The sequence below is a fragment of the Culex quinquefasciatus genome, chromosome 2 (genome assembly GCF_015732765.1).
Source record: "Culex quinquefasciatus strain JHB chromosome 2, VPISU_Cqui_1.0_pri_paternal, whole genome shotgun sequence".
NCBI classification, from domain to species: Eukaryota; Metazoa; Arthropoda; class Insecta; order Diptera; family Culicidae; genus Culex; species Culex quinquefasciatus.
The window spans coordinates 142,170,184-142,195,138 of record NC_051862.1 but is presented as its reverse complement, the minus strand read 5'-3'; the positions used below and the strand labels follow the sequence as shown (position 1 = coordinate 142,195,138).

General features: G+C 41.7%; 1 protein-coding gene across 1 annotated transcript in view; it reads left to right on the top strand.

Annotated features, from left to right (window-relative positions):
* Nucleotides 1–24,955, top strand: part of LOC6037099 (fatty acid synthase) — a 37,787-nt gene that overhangs the window by 11,381 nt on the left and 1,451 nt on the right. The window contains exons 3-9 of the mRNA XM_038256575.1: nucleotides 12,404–12,887; nucleotides 17,809–19,475; nucleotides 19,540–19,994; nucleotides 20,058–20,203; nucleotides 20,263–22,906; nucleotides 22,978–24,700; nucleotides 24,769–24,912. Coding sequence (XP_038112503.1) covers nucleotides 12,515–12,887; nucleotides 17,809–19,475; nucleotides 19,540–19,994; nucleotides 20,058–20,203; nucleotides 20,263–22,906; nucleotides 22,978–24,700; nucleotides 24,769–24,912 — 7,152 coding nt within the window. The 5' untranslated portion in view covers nucleotides 12,404–12,514. The remainder of the gene's footprint in view (nucleotides 1–12,403; nucleotides 12,888–17,808; nucleotides 19,476–19,539; nucleotides 19,995–20,057; nucleotides 20,204–20,262; nucleotides 22,907–22,977; nucleotides 24,701–24,768; nucleotides 24,913–24,955) is intronic.

Below are 24,955 nucleotides of genomic sequence, written 5' to 3'. Positions count from 1 at the left end.
TTTCAATGAAAGAAGACTTCCAATCTTTTTACAATTTTTTTATTTTGGCATCACAGATTAGTAGAGCTAGTGATTTTTCACGGTGAAAAAAAGAAATTTTGCAACAAGCCAATTTCAAAACATTGGAATTTCTCGGCAATCTGCCTTAACTAAACGCAAATATTGTTATTTTGTAACGATTGTGTACAGGAAAGTTACTGAAAAATTTAGCAGTAGTTGAAGGTACAAAATATAACTCCTTGGTACAAAATATGCATTGCAAAAATAAATCACGAATTAAATTTTGTGAAATATAGTAAAATTATCATCAACCGAATTTTCAATTGCTATCCTTATTACACTGATATTTAAAAATTGAATAAAAAAAAATTAAGCAAAACTCCATTTGTAACAGTTCTTTTTTTTCATATTTGTTTACGATAATTTTAGAAAATTGTAAATTTTTGCAAAATGTTAAGCAAAATTTTCTTTTAACGTGTTTTGTAAACGAATTAGAAAATTTTATTAATGATAAAAAAACCCCGAATTTTCCTCTCATTATATGTAGTTCGTTTTTTAAATAAATTTTACGCATCAATTTTAAAATAGAAAAGCTCATAATGCTTTGCATCTTTTTCATAGAAGTTTTAAAAAACGTTTTTTCGCATTCTTTTTTGGAATTTTATCAAAGCTTTTTTCACTGGAAACATACAACCTGCATTTTGTTAAACATTGCAATGCACAATTTCTTCAAAAAAAATATTTCTAAATAAGTCATGCAATTTTTGTTTCAAACTGAAACAAATGCCAATTACAAATCTTGTGGAGTTTTTCAAATTTAAAAATCAAAGTCTCCATTGCAAGATTCCTACTCGAAACTAGGTATCCGATGGTTAAGGCAATTCAAGTTTAAATACATTGAGGGGTAATTGACAATAGATTTTTGCATTTCAAGGTATTTACCTTAATTTTTGTTTATTGGACCTTTTTAAAAAAAAATCCAGAGATGATCCAGGGTAGGGTAGGGTAGTCATCAATGAGACACTTTTGGTTTTCAACTTTCAAAGATTTTTCTCATTTTTTCATCAGCATGTTTTCATGAGCTTTTTGTTGCATTTTCTTTCTTTTAATGTGTTCTAACATTGACCAAAATATGAGATCGACCCGAAATCTACAGCCAGAGTTATTCAACTGTCTCATTGTAGACGCACTTGACAGGAACAATGAGACAGCTGGGGAACAATGAGACACACTACGAAAATCAAGATTTTTCTAGTAAAACATCATGTTTTTGTATTGTTCCATTGCAGGTGACTTGCCTTGAACATTTTAGAGCAATTTTGCCAACATGAAACTTTAATTAACAAAAGTTATACTAAAAAGTATTAAAAATTTGTAAAATTCGTATATTTATACCAAATAACTTTGTATTTTTGGTTAAATGAAGTTAATACTCTATAAATATGCCAAAAATCATTTTTAATTCATGTTTTGAAAGATTTCCATACATTTTGAAAAGTTTAATGAAGAAAAATCAAAGTGTCTCATTGTTACCCATGAGCTGAAATGAGTGGGGAAAAATGAGACAGTCCTGGATACTGGGTATATTCTAAATTTTGGCCAAACCTAATGAAGAACATTGTATCCCAACTCAATCCCTATGGAACGTCGAAAGAAATTTGAAGAAATATTAATTTTGGTGTTAATGGCAGCCTACGAGCAAAAAAGTAATTTTTGTCCATAATTTACTTTTACACCCCAGAATCAAACATTTATGAATAACTTTTCAAGGGAGCGTCCATAACCAAAGCCACTATAATGGCAGACGTGTATCCAGTAGACACACCTTTCCCCCAAATATGAGCCTGATTGGTTGAAACTACGACTTGTGAGAGCCATTTTATCATTGTTCCCCGTGCCTCATTGATGACTACTCTACCCTACTGCTTGTTACCTTTAATATCATGTTTCGTTTTTATTAATGCTAAATACATTTAAAGGAAAATTGATCAACTTTCCACAACAAAAATTTCAGTTGCAAATAGAGTTGTTGCATTTGCCTTTTGAGAAAATTTATTGAAAAATTCCCCCTGGTTCAGACCATGTTCAAAGCAATAATTTCCCATTGATAACATCCCCGCAAAAGTTGTTCTTATTAGCTGTATAGATATAAAACAAAATCACGCAGAAACATTAACATCCTATCGATTTGTAACGGGGAAATCACACTTGAATTATGGCGGTGATTTTCGCCGGTCCATATTTCTTAGTAACATTAGCAAATCGGTAATCAATCTGTTTGGACGAAAAGGGACAGCCAGATTTGCACTACCGTTAGTAAAGAACAAAAAAAATCTTTAACATCCCACTCGTAGTGCTCACTTTTAGTACGATAATTTGTTCGCACTTTGTTCATAAAACTACTCATAAAACCCGGAGGTAACGAGCACGTCAGTTTTTCTCTTAGTACCTATCTACTACTGAAAAAAAAAACACCTCCAAGTAAAAGTTGCCCGTAATGGCCTACGTCAAAAGGCGTTCTTTCTTTCTTCGGGACTGGAAGTTTATCAACAGCGCGCGCGCCTAAACTGCCGAATCAGCCGTTTTGTGCTGAAATATTTTGCCCAGTTTCGTACGGGTGGATCGCAACTCCGTGATTCTCTCTGTAGGTATCCCGTCATGAGTGGCCACTTAAAAAGCTGCCACATTCCCTCCACCGGCTGTGTGTATGTACTTTATCGTATGTATGTATATAAGTTCGCGATGATTACGCTGATATTGATTTGCGCGCACCAGCAAAAACATCAACAAATTGTAATCGCGCGATTGGCTTGGCAAGTACCCGCTCTTCTGTAACCCAGCGGAGCCCACCTTCCGGTTTGAGGAGTCGCCCGGTCGTTTTCTGACGAACGGTGATGATTCCGCCCGATGGGTCGGGTATGTGATTTACCTGGTTTGTAAGTGTTTTGTAGTCATGCGATTTTTGTTTTGTTCGTGTGCGATTTGTTTACATTTGAGCTTTTTTTCTCTCTGATGTGTTTCTTAGTTCTTTTCCTAGTTTGCTAACGTGTGACGTTACGCGATGCAGAGAAGTGACTTGACTCAAGTTCATGTGTACTCTCCTCTTCTCCTTTAGGGTGGTACAAAAAAATGTATTTTATAACAAATTTGGTTCCTAACCTAATATCTGGATTGGTCTATGAATACTTAAAATTCCATTACAACCCTCCATAGCCCAAAATATACGAAAAACTTTACTTCTCCTTTTTATGTTTTTCTTCATTCATTTTTAATATTTTCAATGGGATTATCAAACATTGTTCGCTCTACAGCATTGTCTTGGCGTTCTCGATAGCGAGATTCCTACTCGAAACAAGGTGTCCGAAGGCTTGATTGTTGAGGCAATTGCAAATCTCTTTTTACACCTAAGCTTCCATCCACCCCAGGTACACATGCTGATTCCTTTTGGTAACGATTATTACATTCCTTGCAATAAGGGCTATCTTTTAAAGTTATTGACATACAGGGTGACGACCTTCCAGGGTGTCAACCAAAAACTAACTTTGTTGGATGACATTGTATGGCTTTGGTGTCATCGGCAAAGTTGCAGAGCAGACAATTTCATGAAAGTTTTTCGAAAGCGCCAAATTTGTAGCTCTTAATCTACTCGAGATATACGCCATTTTTGCAAAAATGGTCCAAAAAACCACAGAAATCGATCAATTTACCCTTCAATATTCCGATTATTACCACGATTTCAATAAGTTTCCGCCTAAAAATTATAAACAAATTAATTAAAACACCGTCAAAATCATTTTGAGATAACTAAAAATATACACCGATAGACACGGAGATATTTTCAGGAAATGTAGTTGAAAGTGTGTACTTTCAGGTGTATTTTTCGGTTTTGCGCCAAAATGCGCCATTTTGAAAACATAGCAACTTGAAAATAGGCTAAAAATCACTTGAAAATGGTAATAACTCCTCAATAAAGGCTCGAAAAATTTTGCTGTCTTCGGCAAAGATGTGTAACTTTATGTCATAAACAACTCTTCAGAACATAGTAGGCCGCTAAAATGCTAAAATTTTGAGTTGTCACCTAAAAAGTGCTTTTTTGGACCATTTTTGCAAAAATGGCGTATATCTCGAGTAGATTAAGAGCTACAAATTTGGCGCTTTCGACAAACTTTCATGAAATTGTCTGCTCTGCAACTTTGCCGATGACACCAAAGCCCTACAATGTCATCCAACAAAGTTAGTTCTTGGTTGACATCCTGGAAGGTCGTCACCCTGTATGTCAATAACTTTAAAAGATAGCCCTTATCAAGTACAACAACTCTTCCGAAGACACCATTTGGCTAGGACGTCAAATAAAGGAGTTATCAATTTATTCCACTTAATTTTGCCATTCCGAACACTGTGGCATTGTACCAAAAAATTATATAAATTTTTAAACACATTTGATTTAGACCAAAAATTCTTTCAGTGGTTTCAAGAAGGCAACAACCGGCACATGCTGATTCATTTTTGGTGCAGAAATTCGTTAAATTGAATTCAATACAGAGAATTTTAGTGTGATGATCAATTTTCTTCGAACATGATCAACGGCTTCACCTTAAAATCAGTGCAACAATTTGAAAGCTAGTAATGTAAACACTTTCCGGGAAATTTAATTTGGGCTTAGCAGAAAACCGGGAATTTGAAAATCAAAATGTTATGGTTGCCCTGTAATATTAACAAAACATACATTTTGAATAATCCATAAAAAAGTAAGCACAAATACAAGCATTTCTCACCACAACTTTAAAAGTCAAAACATAAAGATAAAATAGACAGAATATGTCCGCTACGGCTTCTAAAAACACACATTTTTTACACGTGTCTAAAAAAACTAAGTTTTGATAATTTCACTATGCTATCTTCCAACGCACAGAAATTCTGGGTCGAGAGCTTCCGCGTGTGCTCCAAAACTTCAATATACAAAAGAGTTAGAACCGGGCTCTCTCAATGTTGCTACCCCGAAGGAATAAAAAAAAAAGAGTCGTCGTGCTGCTTTAGAGCGCCGCACAGCGCACAAAAGAACCAAACCGGGGATGTTTTCATTCCTTCGATATATTTTTTTCTGATGTGTGCGCGAATTTAACGAACTAACAAAACCCAAATGTTGCCTCTGGATCATGTTGGTAGCGAAACGTATAATCAGGAGGAAGGCGCTTTGGATGTATTGAGGGAAAAGGGATGGGATCTATTTTCGACCCATTGGTGTCTTTTTTTGGACCTGTCAGTTTTGCTGGATTGCAATAAATTGAATTAGATTTAAATTAGGAGAGTTAACGTAAAATAGCAATCCAGCTTTCTACATGCCGAACTTGGAAACACTCCTCTTATGTGAAATGATGAGGAAGAGTCCATTTTTTTTGCCGTATGCAGACTGTTTCTGTGCGCGATTTTCGTCTTATTGCGGTTCATTCAAGATATGTTTTATTTATTTTATTTTTTTTGCACGACGAGCTCAACTCCAACACACAGCTGGAGGAACTTCAGCTTGCGCCCTCCAGCCAAATCCAAACGCGACGGGCTGGTGATGGTGGTGGTGGTGTGCTCGCCAGACATCACCTGATTTTCGGCTCTATTGTATTAGTTGTATTCTGCGACCACACTGCAAACTATACATGCCGAAAGAGAGTTCGTTACCTTTGCCGTGGATCGTTCCGTTAGCGAAAAAGAGGGGTGGTGTTTCGTGAGCAATCTCTGGAAGAAGACGACGGCTGGCAGACATGCTAATGGCCAACAACAGTCTTCCGATGGTCAGCGAAAGTGACGCAAAGAAGGAAGTTTGGAGTTTTGCGAAAAGTAAACAGGTGGGGTGACGTAAAAATTTAATGTTTTAAAGTTCACTTTGCATTACTGCGAATATGATGATTTCGAGTTGGACTAACAATATTGCATTAATGATACTTCCTTATTCTTTTCCATTAATTAACAACCAGGTGCGAGCAACAGGTGTTCTTCCAAGAATTCCTTTTCTTTTTGAGCTGGTTTGAAGAAACAAACTAGATTTGTACTAAAATCTACCAAAAAAAAAAAAAATAAGAAAAACATAATTTGGTTTGTTTTCAGTTAATTACACATAAATTGCATTGAAATTATAAAATATAACAAATCAGCACATTTTGGACTCCGCCAAAATGTATTTTTTTTTTCTAATTTGTATTACTGACCTTAGAAGTCACTATCAATCACACTATCGAATGGAGAAAAGTTATGCTATCGTTTGAACATAATGGCGTACATACGCACAGAACAGTGACCTTAATGTTCAACCGCCATCGAATTGCGAAATATGTATCAACAGAGCACGAGCGAAAGAAGTTGTATAATCTTGCGGTTTCTGTATATATTTTGCGAATCATGGCACGCAGGCTTTGGACGTTATTTATTATTAGTCATTAAAGCATTTTTTTGCAATTCCGTCGTGAAACTACTTACTTTTCCTTTCATTCTTGAACGACGAAATAGCCTACTTTTCTGTACCAAAAATAACAGAATCGACTAGCAACACTTTTCAAAATAAATGCTGAAAAGTTCTACTTTTCAGCACTCAAATGGGTGCTGAAAAGTTGAACTTTTCAGCACTTGTTTCGAAAAGTAACACTTTTCAACATTTTTTTGATTTAAACGATTTATTGACAAAATACATGAAAATTTGACATAAAATTTCACTCAGTGTGTGTTTTTTTGGAATTGCAAAAAATGTTGTATGGAACTCGTTGCAAAACTTGATTTTTTCAGCACTCTTCGTATTTATCCAACTCTGTGAACCTCGTTGGATAAATGTACGACTAGTGCTGAAAAAATCCTCTTTTTGCAACTTGTTGCATAAACTACTATTTTGCAATTCCGTCGTGAAACTACTTACTTTTCCTGTCATTCTTGAACGACGAAATAGCCTACTTTTCTGTACCAAAAATAACAGAATCGCATAGAAACACTTTTCAAAATAAATGCTGAAAAGTTCTACTTTTACGCACTGAAATGGGTGCTGAAAAGTTGAACTTTTCAGCACTTGTTTCGAAAAGTAACACTTTTCAACATTGTTTTGATTTAAACGAACTATTGACAAATACATGAAAATTTGACTTAAAATTTCACTCAATGGGTGTTTTTTGAAATTGCAAAAAATGTTGTATGGAACTCGTTGCAAAACTTGATTTTTTCAGCACTCGTCGAATTTATCCAACTCGGTGAACCTCGTTGGATAAATGTACGACTCGTGCTGAAAAAATCCTCTTTTTGCAACTTGTTTCATAAACTACTATTTTAAATAAAATAACTTTAAAATCAAGTGACCTTTACATGTTTGGGTGCCAAAATGTTCGAAATTGAAAGACGCAACTTTTGGTTGGTTGGTTTGGTTGTAGACCAACTGTTATAATTAGCATTTTGTGATATTTTCATGTAAATTTTTTAAAGATTGTGGTTGGAATTTGCATATCTAGCCTATCTAGCATATCTAGCCTATCAACCAAATTAGCAATCTTCCAAAATTTAACTAAAATTTAAATAAATATCGAGAACTGATAGATAATAAATGTCTGTGATTATACTATCACAATAGAAAAAAAGTAAATTGCCTACCAAGGTCTTCGAATATACCTGTCGTAGAATGTATCAACAGCTGCTCTTCAAAGTGTTTTTTTTATTTAATAATGTATTATTCCTTTTCTAAGTCTGACAACAAAACCAGATTGATTTGTTTTTTTTTCGCATGTTTTTGACTCTTGCAAATGCGACCAAAACATTGTCGTCGTCACAACACACCTGGTCAAAGAGATTGATTATGTAAGTGTGCTGGATAGACACTTCGATATCAACATTTCAAAAAGCATCATGTTCAAACCATGCGTTTTGAGGAAAACGCATTACTGGAGTTTTTTTTTTAAAGGTTCAATTAACCAAATTTCCAGTTTTTGCTATTTGGGTGTTTTTGAAACCGCCTTGAGTCAGGGGTATTAAAAACACCCAAAAAGCAGAAACTGAAAATTTGGTTAATTGGACCTTTTCAAAAAACCCCAGATTTGAATGTTCAATTCCCATTTTAATATAAAAGCAAAACAAGATGCTCTAATGATAGCAAACAATGACAAACGTTGCTTTTTCAATTCAATAAAACATTATTTTCGTGATCATATTTAAGAAAAGAGCAGTTCTCTCAGATTTTGGTCATTCGATTTTTTTAATCCGGCTGAAACTTTTTTGGTGCCTTCGGTATGCCCAAAGAAGCCATTTTGCATCATTAGTTTGTCCATATAAATTTCCATACAAATTTGGCAGCTGTCCATACAAAAATGATGTATGAAAATTCAAAAATCTGTATCTTTTGAAGGAATTTTTTGATCGATACACTGAAAAAAAATGATACACACTAAAAAAATTGGTGATTTTTTATTCAACTTTTTGTCACTAAAACTTGATTTGCAAAAAAAAACACTATTTTTATTTTATATTTTTCATTTTTGATATGTTTTAGAGGGCATTAAATGCCAACTTTTTAGAAATTTCCAGGTTGTGCAAAAAATCTTTGACCGAGTTATTAATTTTTCAATCAATACTGATTTTAAAAAAAATTGAAATATTGGTCGCAAAAAATTTTCAACTTCATTTTTCGATGTAAAATCAAATTTGCAATCAAAAAGTATTTCAGTGAAATTTTGATAAATTGCACCGTTTTCAAAGTTATAGCCATTTTTAGGTAACTTTTTTGAAAATAGTCGCAGATTTTCATTTTTGTTTTTAAATAAGTGCCCATGTTTGCCCACCTTTGAAAAAATATTTTTGAAAAGCTGAGAAAATTCTCTATATTTTGCTTTTTTGAACTTTGTGGATACGACCCTAAGTTGCTGAGATATTGCCATGCAAAGGTTTGAAAACATGAAAAGTGATGTTTTCCAGGTCTCACCCAAACAACCCACCATTTTCTTACGTCGATATCTCAGCAACTTATGGTCCGATTTACAAAGTTAATATATGAAACATTCGTGAAATTTTCCGATCTTTTCGAAAAAAATATTTTAAATTTTTTTAAACCGAGACTTATATTTTAAATGGGCGCAATATTGATATTATTTTTCAAATCAGGTTTTAGTGACAAAAAGTTAAATAAAAAATCACAAAAACACAAACTAATGATGCAAAATGGCTTCTTTGGGCATACCGAAGGCACCAACAAAGTTTTAGTCGGATTAAAAAATACAAAAATTAAAATTAAAAAAAACAGACCGATTTCGTATAAAAACAAACATTACTTCTTTTGAAATCACCAACGTCCATATCACCCTGCTGTCATTGGAGGGGACGTTTCGTTATGATTCGTTTTTCTTTGCCGAATGTACATGGCGCTTTTTGCTAGTGGAGGGGAAGTTTTGTTATGGCTCGCTTTTCGTCAGCAAATGTACATGATGTCTTTTTCATTATGCTTTTTTTATTCGTCTCGAGGTTCATGTCGTCTTTTATTTGACAGGTTGACAGAGCTAATATAAACAGGCACTGCTGATGCCAGAGATTTTGTTTATGTTACCTTATTTCAAAAAATCAAATTATTCGCTCTACAGCATTGCCTTGGCGTTCTCGATTGCGAAATTCCTACTCGAAACTAAGCGTCCGAAGGCTTGATTGTTGAGGCAATTGCAAACCTCTTTTTACACTTTAGTTTCCATCCACCCCGGGATTCGAACTGACGACCTTTGGATTGTGAGTCCAACTGCCTACCAGCGACTCCACCAGGACAGGACCCAGGGAGACGACTCCTTCACCTGGACTGAGCTAACGACCTAACCGTTTTAGGTTAGTCCGGGGCCAACATTTACTTCCCGTCCGACGGAAGGCGTTGTCAGACAAATCTCGTCTCAAAATTTGCCACCGGGACCTTCTGGGATCGAACCCAGGCCGACTGGGTTTTACCTTATTTAAAATCATTATTAAACACACTTTACTGAAGTAACGTTTGCTCCTTTTTGGTGGAGAGGTAGCTTATTAGGAGTACTTTCAGAATATGCAATAACTCAGAAATTGTCAAAATGTACATGATGCCTTTTTAAATGTTGCCGTCGACTTCAGCAACATTCAACCCTGAAGAAATAACAACCACAAACTGCAAAAAAAAACCTATCAAAACAACAACCAAAATTTGCGCAGCAGAGCACAGCCCCAAAAGCTCACTCGCGGCGTGAAATTTATGCGAAACCATTCCTCCCGTAATGGTTTTGGCCGACTCTCTATTGCTCCGGTTCGTGTTGGAGGTTGGTGAACTTTTTCTTTCGGTGAGTTCGGTTTTCTACTGGAGACGCATGGTTCTTTAGGGCACTATGAGAAGATTTAGCTACAACAGCTGTGCAAACGAGATATCCGTTTGATTGGTTATATTTTAACAGGTGTTTAGAAATATCTGGAAATTTCATGGACAGTTATTCGAAAGTTTTCAAAGTTGTTTAAAAAAAAAAATAAAATTTCGATTTGTTAAAACTCAACTTGTTTTCTTATCGCTTACGTGGAGCTGATAATCGGAGGGATCCGAATGACAAAATCAATTAAAAAGAGCAACGGAAAACATTTGAACGGTCGTTGAACGTGATACCAAATTGTAACCAATTGGGCTGCAGGTTGATGTGTGGTATGTTGGAAACTAAAGTCGTAGTGATTTCGTAAACTGTGCGCAACCGACAAGCAGTGACGCTTCAATTTTTGGAGCACAACCACGAGTCGAACTTTCCTGAACATTGGTTACGTTAACAGACTTGATGACGATCGTTGACGTACACATTTGTTATGTTGATGGTAAGATAGAAAGAGCAGTACAATGCAAAATTTTTGACGCAGGTACAGTCATCCCACATATTCGGAACACCCACAAATTCGGAACACTTTGATGATAATTTGTCAATAGCATGCCAAAAGTAGCTTTTCTGTCGACCTTACTATTTTTAGAACCTTCATTTGGACATTATCTTTTATTTCACTGGTAAAAGTAGGACTTTTTGAACAAAAAACTTCATTCCAAGACTATTTTGTTCAGAGCAGCAAAACACTGCATCCAAATGGCCTGTTTCATATTTGTGGGATGTTATTGTGCCTCCCACAATTTCGGAACACCTGAATTTAACTATTATTTTCATAAAAAAAGTTATCAAACCATGTTTAAATCATCTCTAAGCTTGAGTTTCATTGGTTTCAGTGTATGAAGTCATTATTTGGTAATCAATATGTACTTCTGGAGAGATCCAAAGTTTGTTTACATTCGTAAGAAAAAAGTGTTCCGAATTTGTGGATCTCAAGGGTCAAAGTAATTCTTCAAAAACTTCATATAAAAGCTAAAATTTGCAGATGTTCGATACAGCATTCGAAATATCGCAAGAAAAGCTTTCAAATGAAGGTAAAAGCGAATCATTAAGTTCTATTATCGATTTGCTATGATTTTTTGAACATTGGTCGATCTGGAAACCGTTCCGAATATGTGGGATGACTGTAGAATATTTTTTAACAAAATTTACAGATCAGTTACAGTTCTAACACTTGTTTGTACTGGAAAAAAGTCGCTCAGTACAAAAGCGACAGAGGTAACAAGTAGCGTACAGATCAACGTGTTTGACCTTTGCTGAACGCTTGGTGAAAAATTGCAGCACAGTTCTAATATGATGGGCGTCCAACCTCATCAATAGCATCCGCTGTCGCAATTACACAAACTTGTTTTTTTAAATAACCTAACAAAAAACCCCGACTCCAAAACTAGCTGCTGACGAAATTGCTTCGCAGAACTACGTCAAAGATTCGAATCGTCTGATGTTCGCGCCAAGAGTTCAATGAGTTTTTGCTTTAAAAAAAAGTGGACTTACCCGAGGAGTACTGCGTTGGTTGTCCCACCACTCTGGGGTCGTCAGCTCGTCTCCAGGGAATCTGCAAATGGACCAACAAAGGTTCAATTAGGTCGTTGGATCGCCAGCGATTGTGGGGCAATGGCGCAAAAATGTGGACTCGCCATTTCCGTATTTGTACAGTGATCACTCCCCGGGCCACCTTTCTCGAAATGTATTCCCCCGCCAAAGCTATACATTTCAAAAATGAGCTCCAAATTGCTTAAATCATGCTTGTTGTTGGCATTCGCGCGAAGCCCAGCATAGCCGCGGTAAGCGGTACGACTCGTGCTCGTGCTGATTGCGCTAATCGAATCATGACGACAACTCGGTTGACACGCGTGACCGTTTGGTGCCAACGGAAAGGGGGTTGGTTGTACACACGAGGGTCAAACGGCAGATCAATTCCACACAATTGATTGGATGGCGGGCGCGTCTCTCTCCCATCACTTGTGCGGGTTCAGCTCACTACATCCTAATTAATTTCCCACACCCTCTCTCTGTTCCTTTTTTTCCAGAAAACGCTCCACCGTTGACGCTAGCGCCGCCAGAACCCACGCGCCACAGCCATTCCTTCCCGTGGAAAACGTGCCCACAAAAAGAAAACACGACGCAACAAAAGTGCCACGATGCCGGCTCGCTTCGAGGACGTCACTACTGACACCCGCCGCGGTGTCCCCAGGGACTTGGGGGGACACTACGATGGCTGTCAGATCCGGGATGACATCTGCATCACAGGCTTCTCGGGCCGGCTCCCGGAGAGCTCCAGCATCGACGAGTTCAAGCGGAACCTGATGGAGGGCGTCGACATGGTCACCGACTCGGACCACCGGTGGGCCAAGAACCTGTACGATCTGCCCGCGCGCAGCGGCAAAATTAAGGACGACGACCTGCAGAACCTGGACGCGGAGTTTTTCAAGATCCACCAGAAGCAGGCCGAGGGCATGGACCCCCAGCTGCGGATGCTGCTCGAGTGCACCTACGAGGCTATCATTGATGCGGGTGAGTTTTCGAAGGAATTGAAAATAAAAATTCTGAGTTGTTCTTTCGAGATTTTTAATGTCGTAATTTTTTGACTATTATGAAAATATGGCTCAAACTTTTTGGGGTATCCATATGACAAAAGAAGCCATTTTGTGTCATTAGTTCACTCATACAATTTTGACGGCTGTTAATACAGAAATAATACTGGATCTTTTGAAGAAACTTTCTGAGCGATTGCAAGCGCCACCATATGGTGGCTTTGGGAACTAACCTTCACAGTGTTATAACTGGTTCGTTACTCGTCATTCTGGTTATGCATCTGGCATTACCACTGCTCATTTTTTTTACAAAAGATCAATCTCCCTAAAGCCATAACTTTGAATTTTCGATCTTCTTTATATGTTTTATTGTACAAAAAATCTGCAACCTTCGAGCCACAGAGAAGAACGGCCAAATATGTTGGCGCCGAGTTATGTTTTTTTTTATATGAAGTTTTTTTTTGTAAAATAGAAGTGTTGCAAAAAAAATGTAAAATAAAGTTTGCCATCAAAACGTAGGAATAGAAATAGACTGAATAAGGGTAAAGTTTCCCTACTTATTTTTTTCAAGATATGACCACTCAAAGTTTGATTTTTACCAAAAAAAAAAAAAAAAACAATTTTTGTTTTTAACACTATACAGTGCAGAAGGTTTGTATGGGACATCGGATAATCGAATCACAAATCTTTCGTATTATTTTGAATTTTGGATTTTTTTTTCTTACTTTAAACATTAAATTCGAGTCCTGCGACCCCATTTTAATCAAATTGAAATGGTCGATTGCCTGTAAAATAAAAAAAAAAAAACAATATTTTATCATCGCCATTTTGGCCGCCATTAGGGCGTCCAATTTTCCCGGGTTTTGAATTTCCCGGGAAACGGGAAAAATATTTTTAAAATCCCGGGAATTCAAGGAATCCCGGGAAATTTTTGAAGAAGTCATAAAATCTATGTTTTAATAATATTTTATATTTTTTCAAGCTTAAAATTATAGATTTAGCTCAATTATAATAATAATTGGTGAAAATCTACACTTCAAGCTAAACAAGGATGACAGTTTTTAAATAACTTAAAAGAAATTACAAAATGATTTTTTCAGGATTTGAAAAAAATACAAATTTCATTTTCAATTTTATTCAAATTAAATAAGTATTTTATAAATATATTTCATTTATATATTTTTTACTTGCCATAACTAGAAAAGCTTGCAATTTTTTTTCAAAAATGTCAGAAAAACGAGAAGCGACAACAAAACCAGACTTTTATTTAAAAAAGGTCCTATAAGCTATTTTCTTTCATGTTTTCAAAAAAAACTTTTTTCATATTTTTTTATTAGGTCCTTCTCGGTACTGGGACCTGGTTAGGACCGAGTCAAATTCAAATTTAAATTCAAATCAAATCAAATTATTCTCTCTACAGCTTTGCCTTGGCGTTCTCGATTGCGAGATTCCTACTCGAAACAAGGTGTCCGAAGGCTTGATTGTTGATGCAATTGCAAACCTCTTTTTACACCTTAGCTTCCATCCACCCCGGGATTCTAACTGACGACCTTTGGATTGTGAGTCCAACTGCCTACCAGCGAATCCACCGAGGCAGGACCCAGGGAGACGACTCCTACACCTGGACTGAGCTAACGACCTAACACCTCTAGGTTAGACCGGGACCAACATTTACTTCCCCATCCGACGGAAGGCGTGATCAGACAAATCTCGTCTCAAAATTTGCCACCGGGACCTTCTGGGATCGAACCCAGGCCGACTGGGTGAGAGGCAATCACGCTTACCCCTACACCACGGTCCCGGCTTCCAAATTAAATTTTTCTTAAAGCTCAGCACTAGCGTGCCCAGGGTGGGGCAACATGGGGCAGTTGCCCCACCATACTCGGAAATTTGTTCTAAAATTGGGCAGGGGGTGTCCATAAACGACGAAATTTTCAAAACTCTAATATTTTTGCCCCACCTTCCTTGAGGACCTGGGCACGCTAGTGAAGCTCAGAGTAATTACAGAGATTTCAAAAAAAATCCCTAGAAATAAAATTATACCAGTCAATGTAAAATTTCAGATAAGTTTTGAATGTCTTATTTTATATAAAACATATTTTACTAATTATCATTAAGTTACTTGCGCCAACTGAGGAAAAAATGTAAATCCTAAATATAAATATAATACCCAGTTTTTTAAAAAACATATAATAAAATAGAAAATATTCAAAGCGCCAGGCATTTTGTGGATCTGTGAACTAAAATTTAAACCATTTTCCCTAATATGCCAAATTAAAGCTGATATATGCCGAATCCAAATTTTAATGCTTTAAAATTCGGATTGATTACTATGTATTCAACTGTTCGTTTATTTCTACAACCAAATCTGAATTTCCAGACCAAAAATTGATATTTTTTTCAATTTCGGGAATTCCCGGTTTAAGAAAAATCGCGGGATTTTTGTCCCGGGAATTCCCGGGATGGACCCACTAGCCGCCATCTTGGATTTAAAAATTCTAAATCATCAGTTAAAGGGTCATACTAAAGCTCAACAATCAAAAATATGACAATGAAAAAAAAAATGTTCGTGGTTCGATTAATCGAAGTTTCGATTACCCGAAGTGAAATTTTACCTTGGCCTTCGGATAATCGAGTCTGGACTGTATATTTTTTTGAAAAGTTCTCACCCAAACAGCACCTCATATTCTAATACCAGTATCTCAGCAACTAATGGTCCAATTTTCAATGGTATAAAGTAAAACATTTGTGAAATTTTGATCTCTTCGAAAATCATATTTTTTTTTTTTAAATTTGGTGTTAAGACAAACATTCTAAAAGGGTGTCATTTTTCGGGCTGGACATACAAAATGGGCATGAGAATATTCAAAAAATTGAAACTTAAGAAGTATCTTTTCGATTTGGTGTCTTCATTAATGATTAAGACTTTTTCAAATAGGTGCTAGGAAAAAAAATCAATTATTAAATTATTGACCTTTTATCACCTTGAATTCCCAAAAAACGTAATTTTGAACTTTAGATTTTTTTTTTATATTTTGGATGAGACTTAAAATGCACTTTTTGCGCTAGCTACTAAATCTGATACCGGAGATATGAATTTAATCTTTCAGAGGCTGTATATTTGATCAACAAGTTATTTATAGTTGCCCGGGCCGACGGTAATAACAAAATTCATGCCATTTCAATAATAAATACTGTTGAAATAACAGAAAATGTTATGGAATCTTCTTGAAAAACCCACTTTTGCATAAGGGTTTAATAACAGTTCCTGATATCATAACAAGATTTGTTATTGGTCTGATATTGGTTGAAAGTCAAAACAACTTTGGAATAACATTTTTTGTTATGGAAGAATACCTCTAACTGTTATTGCGATGATCGGATTAGTTGTTAAAATAACAAAAAATAATAACAAAACGTTATTGGCCTAGTATTTTCAATTATCAAGAAATGTTTTTGCCAAGTTATTTCCGTCTGCTCGGGTGGTCGCCTAGGTAAAATTCGTAGTAGGCTTTCAAATTCAAACTCCCCCTCAGTGTTGCCCTTTTTTTATTAGATTTGAGGAAGGCACCAACCACTTGATAGTTTAAGTTAGTTTTTTTTCATTTGATGCTGTCTGTATCTTTTTGAAATTGGTTCAAGGTTTCAGTTTTTATTTTATTTTGATTTTAAATTCGAATTTTCAACCAAGATAGCAAGATAGTAAGTAGAAGATCAACTCTCAATTCTCTTGAGATCACGCGTTCTCTATATGGAAAAAACTCTCTTGCTCATTGTTTTGCCTCGAGGTAATCACGTTCTATTTCAGAGGTCTTCTGTTTTGGTGTAGTACACATTGGAGTCATGGAATTGATTTCAAATCAGAAAGGATAGTCCATAAATGCAGAAGTCACAACCCAAATCAAAAAGGCACAATTAGTTTAATTTAGCGGTCGTTGTGGATCACTAAGACAGGGCAGTAAAATTAGGATAGGTATACAATACTGAAACAACAATTTGGGCAATCAAGTTTGACTTTGATTGCTTGCAATATACAGCTCGGGTCTTGACGTAGGTGAACTTGCACTTGACCGAAACGATTTTGTTTTTAGTTTATCAAAGTAGTTTATAACATCTTATGTGATTTGTATTATAAATCATGTTACTTGGTAAATGGATTTTTCAACGAGCAATTTTTAACTAATTATCACACATTGTTTGTTAACTGTAGTTACATTGGTTACAAAATATTGTCAGCTTCGCTTTTTGACTTTAAATGTGCTTACAATCAAAACAAAGCATGATCTGTTGAAATTTAAAAATTAATTTATAATCATGCAATCAGTGAATGCTAAACTGCATTCAAATTTAGACGCGGATACGATTAAACGCTAATAAATCAGCAAATTTTACCAACTACATGATAATTTCATTCTATTACGAATACACCCAATCATTCGCATCGTCCGTTCATATTTTGGACAGTTTCATACACTGGAACGACAAATTAATTCTAAAATTACCCCCGTTGCCTCTCCACGTGTGCCGAGCACTAAAAAAAACAAACCTCCCAAAGACGGATAAATCTTTCAGGTTGTTCCTCAATGACGCAAGTTGGCACCGCATTGATTGGATATTTGTTTTTGGCGTATCTTCATCGCGCACGCACACGTAAATCTGGAACTCCTGTTTGCTTAGCAGGTGCGCAGCAGCAGCAGCAACACACCTGAGTTTTGAAGGTGTTTGTGTCCGGTGTACGTGTGCTGCGCTGCTGCGTACTTGTACGTACTCATCTTTTTTTTTTTTTTGGTTCTAGCTTGCGATCTTAACAGCTGCAAATTGCGCGATTTGAGTCAACGTTTTTTGTTCAGCCTCACTTTTTTTGTACCTCGTGCTCATGATCGTCCTTTTTTTTTTTGCAGGCATCAATCCTCAGGAGATTCGTGGCAGCCGCACGGGAGTGTACGTCGGTGCGTCCGGATCGGAAACCGAGCAGCACTGGAGCTCCGACCCGGACCTGGTGAACGGGTATGGCCTCACCGGAAGTGCCCGGGCGATGTTCGCCAACCGACTGTCGTACACGTTCGATCTGAAGGGACCCAGCTTTGCGCTGGACACGGCCTGTTCCAGCTCGCTGTTTGCGTTGTCTTACGCGTTTGCCGACATGAAGGCAGGGCGGTGTGACGCGGCCATCGTGGCGGGAGTCACGGTGAACCTGAAACCGACGATGGCGCTGCAGTTTAGACGGTTGAACATGTTGAGCCCGGACGGTGCCTGCAAGGCGTTTGACGAGTCCGGAAACGGATACGTCCGTTCGGATGGCTGTGTTGTAACGCTGTTGCAGCGCGCGTCCGACTCTCGTCGTATCTACGCGAGCGTACTGAACGTCAGGGTCAACACGGACGGTTACAAAGATCAGGGCGTTACCTATCCCAACGGACAGATTCAGAAGCGCCTGATCAAGGAAACTTACGAGGAAATCAATCTCAACCCGGCCGACGTGGTGTACGTTGAGGCTCACGGAACCGGTACCAAGGTCGGAGACCCGCAGGAAGTCAACTCGATCACGGACTTTTTCTGCAAGGATCGCAAGACCCCGCTGTTGATTGGATCCGTCAAGTCGAACATGGGCCACTCGGAGCCCGCTTCGGGCGTGTGTTCCGTGGCAAAGATGTTGATTGCCATGGAGGAGGGTATCTTGCCTGGAAATTTGCACTTCCAAAGTCCCAACCCCGATCTGTACGGAATCGTGGACGGCCGCGTTAAGGTTGTCGATCGTAACATGCCCTGGAACGGTGGCATCATCGGTCTGAACTCGTTCGGATTTGGTGGAGCTAACGCTCACGTAATCATGAAGTCTCATCCCAAACCGAAGCCAATCAGCCCCAAGGATGGATTCCCGAAGCTGGTGCTCGCTTCCGGTCGTACCGACGAAGCTGTAGAAGCTTTCTTGGACGAGGCTGCGCTGAACAAGGACGACGAGGAGCTGGTGGGACTGCTGAACGAAATTCACAGCAAGAATACTCCCGGCCATAACAACCGCGGTTATGCCGTAATTGGTGACGGTCAGTCGGTTCAGGAAGTCTTAGAGATGAACGATGACAAGCGTCCGATTTGGTTCATCTACTCCGGTATGGGCTCGCAGTGGGCCAGCATGGCCAAGGACATGATGCGCGTGGAAGTCTTCAGCAACAGCATTCATCGTTGCGCTGAAGCTCTACGTCCCGAGGGCGTCGATCTGATCGAAATCCTCACCAAGAGCACTGACGCCACCTTTGACAACATCCTCAACTCGTTCATCTCGATCGCTGCCGTCCAGGTGGCGTTGACTGACGTGCTGAACCATGTTGGCATCAATCCCGACGGCATGGTCGGACACTCCGTGGGTGAACTGGGCTGTGCGTACGCCGATGGCTGCTTCACTCCGGAGCAAACTGTGCTGGCCGCGTACTGGCGAGGTCGCAGCATCCTGGACACCCAGCTGATCCCTGGCCAGATGGCCGCCGTTGGGCTGTCCTGGGAGCAGTGCAAGGAGCAACTGCCGAAGGACATCATCGCGGCTTGCCACAACAGCAACGACAGCGTTACGGTAAGCTTGAACCCGCTTTTTTAATCAAAGGTCAAGTAAAAATCTCTTCGATTTTTTCCCCCAGATTTCCGGCCCGGTGGAATCGGTGAACAAGTTCATCGCCAAGCTGAACGCCGACGGCGTCTTCGCCAAGGGGGTCAAGAGTTCGGGCATTGCCTTCCACAGCCGGTACATTGCGGATGCGGCCCCGAAACTGCGCAAATCGCTCGACAAGATCATCCCGAACCCGAAGAGCCGATCGCCGCGCTGGATCAGTACCAGCATTCCGGAGGAGGCCTGGAATACGCCGCTGGCGCAGCAATCTTCGGCGGCGTACCACGTGAACAATCTGCTCTCGTCGGTGCTGTTCGCCGAGGGCATTCGTCACGTGCCGGAGAACGCCATCTGCATCGAAATTGCCCCGCACGGACTGCTGCAGGCCATCCTGAAGCGTGCCCTCGGCAAGGAGGCCGTCAATCTGAGCTTGATGCGTCGCGAGAACCAGAACAACGTGATCTTCATGCTGAGCAACCTTGGAAAGTAAGTTGGCGCGAAATCCCGCTTAAATTCTAGTTATATTTACTTATTTATGCTGTTTTACAGGTTGTACAGTGCCGGAGCTCAACCGCAGGTGCAGAAGCTGTACCGTCCAATTTCGTACCCGGTCGGCCGAGGAACGCGCATGCTGAACTCGTTGGTCAAGTGGGACCACTCAACCAAGTGGTTCCTGGCCAAATTTGGCGCAGAAAGTAATATGAAACCCTATTTCAAAAGTGACTTTTTTCTAACAAAAGTTTCTTTCGCGCAGGCAAGTCCGGTGAAACCGTCATCGACATCAACCTGGAGAAGCCCGAGAATGCGTACCTGACGGGACACGCCATCGATGGACGTGTGCTGTTCCCAGCAACGGGATACCTTACGCTGGCGTGGCGCACATTCGCCAAGATGCGCGGAGCTGACATGGAGAAGACTCCGGTCGTCATCGAGAATGCCGTTTTCCACCGGGCTACGATTCTTCCCAAAACGGGCTCCGTCAAGCTGGGCATCAACTTCTTTGACGGAACGGGTGCGTTCGAAATCTGCGAGGGAGGTTCGCTGACAATGTCGGGCAAAATCTCCATCCCGGAGAAGATCGAGAACGAGGAACTGAATCTGCCCAAGCTCGACGAGGACAAGTCGGGAATGGCGTTGAACACGAGCGACGTGTACAAGGAGCTTCGTCTGCGTGGATACGATTACGGAGGAATGTTCCGTGGTGTGACCAAGGCTGATGCCAAGGCAATCACGGGCGAACTCCAGTGGAAGGACAACTGGGTCAGCTTCATGGACACGATGTTGCAGTTCTCGCTGCTGGACAAGTTTATGCGTGACCTGTACCTGCCGACGCGTATCGAGAAAGTGGTCATCAACCCAGCTCGTCACCTGGATATCATGAATGAGCTTAAAACTTCTAGCAAGGACGCCCCGGTCACAATGTATCGAAACATTGACGTGATCAAGAGTGGTGGCGTTGAGATTCGTGGCTTGAAGGCTACGCTGGCTCCGAAACGTGCCGGTTCCCAGAACCCACCATCGCTGGAGAAGTACGTGTTCGTGCCGAACTATAACGAAAAGAACCTGGCCGAAAGCGTCGAGAAGGCTCGTCTGCGTTCGATCACTGCCGCTGTGCAGATCGTTATCGAAAACAGTGCCGGCGCGTTGAAGATCAAGGCAGCTGATGCTTGCTTCCAGCGTGCACCTGAGAATATCATGGCCGCTGCTGTTCAGGAGATTGTTGAAGGTGAACCGATGCTGGCCAGTGACGTTGCTGTCGTTACCAACTACCAACCGGATGCCCTGGTTCAGCATTACGGAGATTGTGGAATCCGTGTGGTGGCTAAGGATCCTACCGCCGGAGCTATCGAGCAGGGCTGCCATCTGGTGGTTTCGTACGATATCTTGGGCCGTCCCGATGCGCAAGCTGTACTGACCAACCTTCGCGCTTCCATTCGTGAGGACGGATTTATCCTTCTGGAAGAATCCCGCACGGCTTTCGACGGTGCCAAGAAGGGCAAGGCTGTGTTCGATGCGCTCAACGTGACCACCGTTTCGTACCAGTTCTGCGAGAACAAGGTGTACATCTTGCTCCGCGCTGTCGTTGCCTACGAGAAGCGTACCAGTACCGTCATCCAGGTTACCGAGAAGAACTTCACCTGGCTCGAACCACTGAAGGCTGCTTTGGCGAAGGCCGAAGAGACCAACACTTTCGTTTACTTGGTCTGCCAGGGCGAGGAGCTGTTTGGTGGTCAGGGTTTCATCAACTGCATCAAGAACGAGGCTGGAGGCAAGTTCGCGCGAATGGTGTTCGTTCAGGACAAGCACGCCGAGAAGTTTGCCCTCACCGGAAAGCTGTACGCGGAACAACTCAAGAAGGATCTGATTTGCAACGTTCTGAACTCCAACGGTGTCTGGGGAACCTTCCGTCATCTGCGCTTGGACAGTTACACCAACTCTCCAACGCTGCAGGTTGAGCACGCGTACGTGAACGCTCTGACCAAGGGTGACCTGGCCAGCTTGAAGTGGATCGAAGGTCCGCTTTCGCTTGACCGACCAGATCCACGGGACAAGGACAACGAGCTGTGCACCGTGTACTACGCTCCGATCAACTTCCGTGACGTTATGTTGAGCTCTGGAAAGCTCGGAGTGGATGCCCTGCCGGGTGACTTGCCGAACCAGGACTGCATCCTGGGTCTGGAGTTTGCCGGTCGTGACTCCAAGGGTCGTCGCATCATGACCATGGTTGCGGCCAAATCGCTGGCCACCACGTGTATCGCGAACCGTGAAATGATGTGGGAGATTCCGGACAATTGGACCATGGAGCAGGCCTCGACGGTGCCGTGCGTCTACTCGACCGTCTATTACGCGCTGGTTGTGCGTGGACGCATGAAGAGCGGCGAATCTATCCTGATTCACGCCGGATCGGGAGGTGTGGGTCAGGCTGCCATTTCTGTTGCCCTGGCCACCGGCCTGACGGTGTTCACCACCGTCGGTAGCAAGGAAAAGCGTGACTTCCTGAAGCGTACCTTCCCGCAGCTGCAGGACAAGAACATTGGAAACTCGCGCGACTGCTCGTTCGAGCAGATGATCTTGCGCGAAACGCAAGGCCGCGGTGTGGATCTGGTGCTGAACTCGCTTTCGGACGAGAAGCTGCAGGCTTCGGTGCGCTGTCTGGGACTGAACGGACGCTTCCTGGAGATTGGCAAGTTCGATCTGAGCAACAACACACCGCTGGGCATGTCGGTGTTCCTGAAGAACACCTCGTTCCACGGTATCCTGATCGACAGCATCATGGACGGGGACAAGGAATCACTGCAGCAGACAGTCAAGCTGGTGGCCGAGGGTATCAAGTCTGGTGCCGTCCGTCCGCTGCCAACGAGCGTGTACAACGAGCAGCAGGTTGAGCAGGCCTTCCGGTAAGAGATAACGACTTCAGTTGATTTGAAAGAATTGTACTAATGGCATCTTTTACTCTCTATTTCTTTAGTTTCATGGCATCCGGTAAGCACATTGGTAAGGTCGTCCTGAAGATTCGTGACGAAGAACCGTCCAAGATTGTCGTCCCTACGCCGAAGCTGGTTCCGGCCATTCCACGTACCTACATGCACAAGGAAAAGAGCTACATCCTGGTCGGTGGTCTGGGTGGATTTGGTTTGGAGCTTGCCAACTGGATGGTGTCTCGGGGAGCTACCAAGATTGTGCTGACCTCGCGTAGCGGAGTACGCACCGGCTACCAGGCGTCTATGATTCGTCGCTGGACAAGCCGTGGAGTCAAGGTATCGATCGACACCAACGACGTGACAACGCTGAGCGGAGCCAAGAAGTTGCTGCAAGAAGCCAACAAGCTGGGACCGGTTGGAGGAGTGTTCAACCTGGCGGCGGTTCTGCGGGACGGCCTGTTGGAGAACGCGACCGAGGCTGAATTCAAGACTGTCTGTGTGCCTAAGGTTGACGGAACAAAGAACCTGGATCAAGCGACGCGCGAGTTGTGTCCTGATCTGGACTACTTTGTCTGTTTCTCGAGTGTGTCTTGCGGTAGAGGAAACATTGGCCAGGTGAACTACGGTTTGGCCAACTCGGCGATGGAGAGGATTTGCGAGGCTCGCCAAGCTACTGGACTGCCTGGAACTTCGATTCAGTGGGGCGCCATCGGTGACACTGGTTTGGTGTTGGAAACGCTGGGTGACAACGAAACCGTCATTGGAGGTACGCTGCCTCAGCGAATGTCCTCTTGTCTACAGACGATGGACTTCTTCCTGCAGCAGCCAAGTCCTGTGCTGGCTTCGATGGTGGTTGCCGAGAAGCGAAAGGCAGAAACCGGTGGAGCTGGCCTGGTCAGCAGTATTGCCAACATTCTGGGTCTGAAGGACACCAAGAACGTGTCCGATTCGGCGACGTTGGCTGACCTCGGTATGGACTCCCTCATGGGTACGGAAATTAAGCAGACTTTGGAGCGAAACTTTGACACGACGCTGAGTGCGGCCGAAATCCGACTGTTGACGTTCGGAAAGCTGAAGGCTTTGGAAAGTGGCACCGGAGACGTTGCCAGCGATTCTTCGGCAGCGGCAGCTACCGATTCTAAGCAGGACCTGAACGGTGTTGGCGATGGAACGCAGGTCAAGTTTGGCACGGAACTCATGCCAACGAAATGTCTAACCCGACTGGACTCAAAGGCCCCGGCCAACAGCAAGGACACTCCAGTGTTTATGATCCACGCCATCGAAGGTGTGATCACCTCTTTGATCCCTCTCGCACAAACTCTGACAGTGCCGGTCTATGGACTGCAATGCGTTGCCGAAGCACCGTTGGAATCGCTGGAAACCCTTGCCGCGTACTACATCAAGCAGATCCGGACGGTCCAGCCGAAGGGTCCGTACACGATCCTGGGCTACTCGTTCGGTGCCTCGATCGCCTACGAGATCGTCGTGCAGCTGGAGAAGGCCAAGGACACGTGTCGACTGGTGCTGATCGACGGTTCGCCCGGTTACGTCAGCTGGTACACGGAAGCCCAGAAGCAGCGCAATGCCAACGGCGGCGGTGTCCAAGCCGAGGACGAAGCATTCGCTTTGGCTTACTTCGCCATGGTGTGCGGCAAGCTGGACTACGGAAAGACTGCCCTTGAGCTGATCAAGCCCAAAACCTGGGAAGCGCGGTTGCAAAAGTGCGCCGAACTGGTCCGTGTCCAGCTGCCACAATACTCCCAGCAATTGGTAAGTTTGTTCGTGCTCAGATTATTGGAGCGCTCAATTCTAATGTTTTACCCTTGTACCGGTTACAGCTCGAAACGACCGCCAAGTCCTTCGTGCAAAAGATCGTTGCCAACCATTTATACAAACCATCGTCCAAGATCAACGCCCCCGTGAAGCTGGTCAAACCCACGGAAAATTACGCCAAACTGCAAGGCGACTACGGTCTTTCAGAGGTAAGATACGCAAGCTCTGCTCCAAAACCAACAAAAAAAAACT